We start from the raw sequence: 6,400 nt of genomic DNA, 5'->3' as shown, positions 1-6,400 counted from the left end.
GAAAAAAAAATTCTCATCTTGGTTTTCTACTCAGCTCAACTGACTCATGCCTATAATCTTAGCCACAGAGGAGGCTGAGATTTGAGGATCAAGGTTTGAAGCCAGCCCCAGCTGGTCAATTGGCAAGTCTCTTATCTCCATTTAACCAGTAAAAAGTCAGAACTGAGGCATGACTCAAATAGGGGCCAGCTGTGAGCAAGAGCAAGTTCAAACCCTGGTACCAAAAATAAAACAAAATAGTGACATCAACAAAAACCCCTCTAGTTCTAGCTTCAGATAAATTTGTTTCAAATGTAATTTCTCAAGGAGTGTTCCATAATTTCTGAACTGAAGAAAAATTTTGTATGGTTAACAAAATGAAAGGAAAACAAAACCCATTTTCTTAGAGCCTACTTCTAAGTAAAACCTTTTTCTTGCCTCTGGTGGGCCAGCCTGTTGTCCTGTTGGGCCAGGTCATGACTGAGTAATCTAAGGTCACTCTGAGTGAGTGACAACTCTTAGGCTAGCAGGTATTTGTTCAGCCATTGTTGTAGTCTCTGAGCCACCCTATGCATGGTTTCTCTACCTCCAATAAAACACATGGGGGAATAAAGCATTTGTCTGATTGCTGGTGGCCAGTGTTTCCAAGTGGTTGTGATACCAGGTCTGCTGGCCATGGGAAGGAGCTGACACCATCAGAGGGGATTTGAGAACGTGGCAGCCACCTCTCCCTTGTGGTTTACCAAGGAGAGGATCCACAGTTCATGTTCTTTGGTGTTGGAGATGTTGCAACTCACAACAGAATTGAAACGCTGATCAGAAAAGAAAAACTGGGCTAAAGAAGAAAACAGAATATGAACTCAAAGTGACTCTGGAAAATTCAAGAAACTGTACACATCATGTGGGGGCTTTAATAAGCTAGAATAGGTAAAACTTCCTCCTCTCAAACGACAAGGGTGAGCAAGCTAAAGACTAGAGGTAAAGGTGTTGTACTTGCATTTATTACACTGAAATGCAAATGTTGCCATGTCTCGAAAATTATCTGACTGGTCCTTTTGTTTTATGCAGCGGATTGCCAACTGCAACAAATTGGGGATAGGAAGAAAGGGGATTGGAGGGGTGCTACACTTAGTGAAGATTCCTGCCTAGGGGAACAACACTGTTCTCTCTGGGTTAAGCAACAGAATTCCAAAAGGAAAGTTGAAGACCTGGCTTTAGCAGGTGGATCATACCTGTAATTTTAGCTACTCTGAAATCTGAGATGTGGTTCAAAGTCAGCCTGGGCAGGAAAGTCCATGAGACTCTTCTCTCCAACAAAATACCCAAAGAAGCCAGAAGTGGAACTGGAACTCTGGCTTGAGTGGTGGAGCACTAGCAAAAACTCAGGGACAGCACCCAAGCCCCCTGAGTTCAAGCCCCAGGATCAGTGTGCGTGCACACACACAGACACAGAGTAAATCTCAAACATCCCACTGAGTCTTAAAGCTCTGACTGTCCTTTCACCTTCCCACCTTGGGGTTTCCATTATCTCAAAAGCTGGTTGGAGACAGTCACATCTGAACTATAGCGCCTAAAGGTGACAAAGGGATAGTTACTTAACTCCACAGATCCTGATAGCTCTTTATCTTCCATCCAGGAGGTCTCACCTTCTAGGAGGATGTCTTGGAAACAATATCCTTGTTCCCAGAAAGCAAGTTGACCTCCCAGCCACACTGGGGACACCAGCCTCCCCCCTTCCCCTGCCCCCACGCCAGGGCTGCTTGTACACAACATGGTCATGGGAGAGCTGCACATGTATACTCCAAGGCGACAAATTAAAATGGTTTTAAGCAGTTTTCACTGTTATAAAAGATTTTAGTTGGGCTGGGAATATGGCCTAGTGGTAGAGTGCTTGCCTTGTATACAGGAAGCCCTGGGTTTGATTCCTCATCACCACATATATAGAAAAAGCCAGAAGTGGCACTGTGGCTCAAGCGGCAGAGTGCTAGCCTTGAGCAAAAAGAAGCCAGGGACAGTGCTCAGGCCCTGAGTTCAAGCCCCAGGACTGGCAAAGAGAGAGAAAAAGAGAGAGAGAGAGATTTTTAGCTATTGTCTCTTCTCTTTCCCTTTCCTCTCTTTTTCTGAGAGAGAGAAAGGGGCAGAAACATAGTTCCCCTTCAACATTCCATGCTTGCTTATCAGCCACACCAGTAAATCAGAGCACAAATCCTCCAAATGTACTCTTGGCCATAAACTCTGAACTGTGCTAAAATACTTTAAAAGTGACAGCTTTCAAAACACAGACTATCATCTCACTCACTCACACATCCTTTAGTTACAATCACAATGCAGTTTCTCCATCTATAATCAAAGCATGGAAATTCCGGCCAGAAAACTGAAGGCAGAGCAGCCTATGTATGCATGAGGGTGACCGGAGGCCTGAGCTGGCTCCAAGACAAGCTGCCCTTAACTATTTTTTTTAATTGTTGTTGATCTCATCAGCAATCAAGTTAATTTAGTTAAGTTAATTTAGATAAATTGATACAAGTATTTCATGAAACAAATATCCAGCATCTTTCCCTCTAGCCCTGTATATTTGTTTTCACCAAAGCCTTTCACTTGATTTAAGACACTTTTCTCATATTTTCTCCACTTCATTTGTGAGTAAACCCAAGACTATTAGGAACTTAATAACAGTAGGATGTGATAACTAAACTTCCTGCCTGATCGCTATCTGGGCAATTAATTGTAGTTTCTCTCATTTCCAAAGGATTTCAACAATATTGAGGAGGAATGATGGGGGAGGGGCAGGGCAATATATAAATTCAAATGCAGAGAAATGTTTCCAGTGCTGTATAGGTTCCCTTGGACAAAAAAAAAAAGAGAATTAATCAATGTTCATCATTTCTATCATAGAGATCAAAGAGCCCTTCAAAGGGAGCTGGTTAGCACCTGCCTCCTCCTGCTCTAATCCAGAACCCAGGGGAGAAATGAAATCAGTCACATTTAAATTTGAAAAGGAACATTTGAATGAAAACCATTAATATTCACAACTGAAAATGACAGGCCACCACACACACACACACACACACACACACACACACACACACGTATGTCATGAAGATCGCACACACTGCAGAAATACCTGCACATCCCCAAGCCACCATACTTTTAAGAGGGGGAGGTATACAACTGTTGGACAAGATTCCAGTCCAGTCTTGTGGAAGGATGGAGGTCTTCCCTTGAGTCAGGAAATGTAAAGTTCCTAAGATGGTGGTAGCTGACTGATTGCATTTCTGAGGCCACCTCACCTTCAGCAGTCTGTCCCTGGTGTTGGACTATAAAAAAAAAAAACAAAAAACCAAAGAAAACCAAAAGATATCAATGTTGAGACTCACATTGCTCCTATCACATGCACAGTTCTTGGGAACCCCCCGCCCCCACTTATACACACACACTACGCCTGCACCCATGCATTTATTCTATAGACCCCTATGTCTCTGATGGGCTGCTAGAGTTGGGCTTAACATCCACCTGCATGTCCAAGTGCCTGTTCCTCCTTCTTTTTACTGAAGCCAATGCCTCCCTCCCCTGTGCCTGACCCCCTCCTTCCTGCCAAGGTCTCCTTTACCTGTACTGATTCTCCATGGCCCGGTTCTCTGCTCGCTCTGGGACCCAGGAGTAGCTGTCAGCAGCATTCTGGGGCTTCTTCTCTTTGATCTCTTCCCTCTTGGCTCTTCGTTTACGGTAAATTAGAAGCCCTAGTGCCAGAGCCAACAAGAGTGAAATGGCCACCACAGTGCCCAGGATGTAGAACAGAAGGAGCTTTGTTCCATCTGTGCCATCATCACTTTGTGGGGCCACAGAATCCTTGCCCACCAGGGAATTCTCTCCTGTTGGCTTGTCATGGGAGGTGGTCATAGGAAAATGGATGCCCAACTCTGTCCAGATTTGGGGGGACCCACTAGAAGCTGACATCTCAGGAGGAGCAGAGGTGGAGGGGAAACTGGAAGAGAGGGATGGTCTCCTTGTGGTGATACTCTCAGGGTCTCCCTTAGCAATACCTTCAAAGGCTCTGGTGGAACTGGATGTTTTAGAAGGAGGTGCGGTGGTCTCTTGTCTGGCTCCCTTGTCTTCTTCTGGAGGAGGCTCAGACAATGATCCTGAGGACCCAGAGGGCATGATGCAAGAGACCCCAGTGGAGGCCAGCTCCCAGCCCTGCTGGCAGCCACAGCGGAAGGACCCTGGTGTGTTAATGCACTCGGTGTCACATGGGTTGCCTTTGGGGTCTGAACACTCATCCACATCCTTGCACTGAGTACCATCTTCTTCAGACAAGACGTAACCCTCATGGCAAGAGCAGTGGAAGGAGCCGTCGGTATTGATGCAGCCCTGGGCACAGGGCGAGGGGTCTGAGGCACACTCATCCACATCCCTACAGGCATCCTCTTCTGGGCCTCCAGGTTTGTAGCCCACCCAGCACTCACAGTGGAAGCCCCCTGGGGTGTTGACACAATCCTGGGCACAAGGGGAGTTTTGACATTCATCCATGTCCACACAGCCGAGCTGACTTGAGTCCAGCTGGTATCCAGGGGGGCAATGGCATGTGTAGTTTTGCCCATAGGGTTCAGGGACACATGTGGCCCCCCCTTTACACGGGCTGGAGCTGCAAGGATTTCTAGAGGCACAGGACACGAGGTCATCCAGCAGCCGGAACCCGGGCCTGCAGCCGCAGAGATAGGAGCCATCCCCACCTTCAAAGCAATCCTGCTGGCAGCCCCCGTTGTTAAAGTTGCAGCCAAACTTGGGGCCTACGCAGAGGGGGCCAGAGCTGTCCCAGCTGAACACCCCAGGGGCCTTTTCCTTGCACAGAAAATAATGGCTTTTCCTCTCAGTCTCTTCCCCACAGACCACATTGGCTGCTGAGGCAAAGGGCACAGCCTCCAGGGAAGAGGTGATGGCCTGGAAAGGGGTGGAATAGGTCACCTGGCCCGGACCCCCTAGGGCCAGAGGCTGGCACATGCCTTTGAAGCTGAACTTGCACACAAATCCCTCAACTTTGCTGCTTCCTGAATTCTGAGGGTTCCCGCAGGGGCTGTCCACCCACTTGGGGAGTTGGCTGGGATGGGGTGTCAATGACAAGTCCAGCAGTAAGGACACACAGCGCTTGGAGATGCAGGAGGTCCTGACATCTCGGTGCCAGTTTTTATAAGAGGTATCCTCACCCCCACCCACCCAGCTGAAGCCCTTCAGTGGCAGGTCGTGATCCATGCACTTGCCCTTCTCTCGCTGGAGTCCAATCCAAAACTTGCCTAGCCTTTGTTCCAGGGGCTTCTTGGACTTCAGGAGCTGGGCCAGGGCTTGCTGGACATGTATGGCCTCCTCCTCGCTCTTCACTGTGGCCAGGTTGCCTCCATTCACATTGCAGTGATGCTGGGCCTCAGCAGCATTCAGTTTGCTCCAGTGGGCCGTATAGCAGGCAGTCTCCACGCACACCACAGCATCCGAGTCAGCTCCAGCTCCCAGCCAGGGCTGGCTCCAAAGCAGCAACAACAGAAGACTCTTAGAAGTGGCCATCCTGGTCTCCAGGTCACCCTGAAAAGGAGCTAGACACCCCGCCGTGATTGCAGCCACCTGAGCTCAGCCGCTGGCACCCAGCAGTGCTGGGAGGGGAGCTGTGGTTTAAGCAGCAGAGACTGCAGCAGCAGCAGCAGTTGTGGCTCAGAGGACACAAAGACTGCTGGACTTTTCACATCCCCCTGACCCAAGGCGCATCCTGTGCTCTTGTAATTCTTATTTCTCACCGGATACTGGGGCTTCCTGCAGTGAATAGTTTTCTAACTCCTGTTGCCTTCATCACCACCAGTTTTGTTGTTCACAAAAGGGGCCAGGCGGCTTGGCTGATCCCTGGCTCAGAGCTGTGGAAACCCCGGGCGACATGGGGAAGAAGTGTTCAGTTCCGTGATAGCGTGCTTTATTTTGGCTCTGTTCTCTTTCCCATCACATGAGGAACCTGAATGGTATGCTGCTCAGTGGGCAGAGACTTGGGGGCTCAGAACTGGAGTAACCCATAATAAAATTCCGCTTTCATTTGCAAACAGCCAAAAGTTAAAAAAAACATAAGGACTTAAGGCCCAAGGCCTTGGATAGTTACACTCTTCAGCCTTTTTTAGAAGCAAACTGGATTTCTCTTTTTCCTATCTCATGCCCTTACCCCCACACTCTTGGCTTTCAGAGTCCTTTTTCTTTTATTCTTCCCATCATGAACTTTAAATAGATAGGCAATTTTTAAATAGGATCTGGGCTGTGGGAATGTCTGGGTTTCTAACATAATACCAATCTCAAGAACATTAAACCAAACTGGGTAAAATTTGTCAGTTTTCAGGGTATTATAGTGTAAATATTGCATTGTGAGATGTCAGTGTCACACATACACACACAA

The 6,400-nt window shown here is 47.8% G+C and overlaps 1 protein-coding gene across 1 annotated transcript; it reads right to left on the bottom strand.

Moving 5' to 3' along the window:
- Positions 1 to 2,963: 2,963 nt before the first annotated feature.
- Positions 2,964 to 5,921, bottom strand: Cd93 (CD93 molecule). Its single transcript, XM_048348706.1, has 2 exons — positions 3,590 to 5,921; positions 2,964 to 3,296 (listed from the first exon to the last, which is right to left on the bottom strand). Exons 1-2 carry the CDS (start codon positions 5,533 to 5,535, stop codon positions 3,272 to 3,274), a joined length of 1,971 nt encoding a protein of 656 aa, XP_048204663.1. The 5' UTR covers positions 5,536 to 5,921; the 3' UTR covers positions 2,964 to 3,271.
- Between the last annotated feature and the right edge of the window lie 479 nt (positions 5,922 to 6,400).

This window comes from Perognathus longimembris, chromosome 6 (assembly GCF_023159225.1).
Source record: "Perognathus longimembris pacificus isolate PPM17 chromosome 6, ASM2315922v1, whole genome shotgun sequence".
In the NCBI taxonomy this organism is placed as follows: Eukaryota; Metazoa; Chordata; class Mammalia; order Rodentia; family Heteromyidae; genus Perognathus; species Perognathus longimembris.
This window is presented reverse-complemented; position numbering and strand designations above follow the sequence as displayed.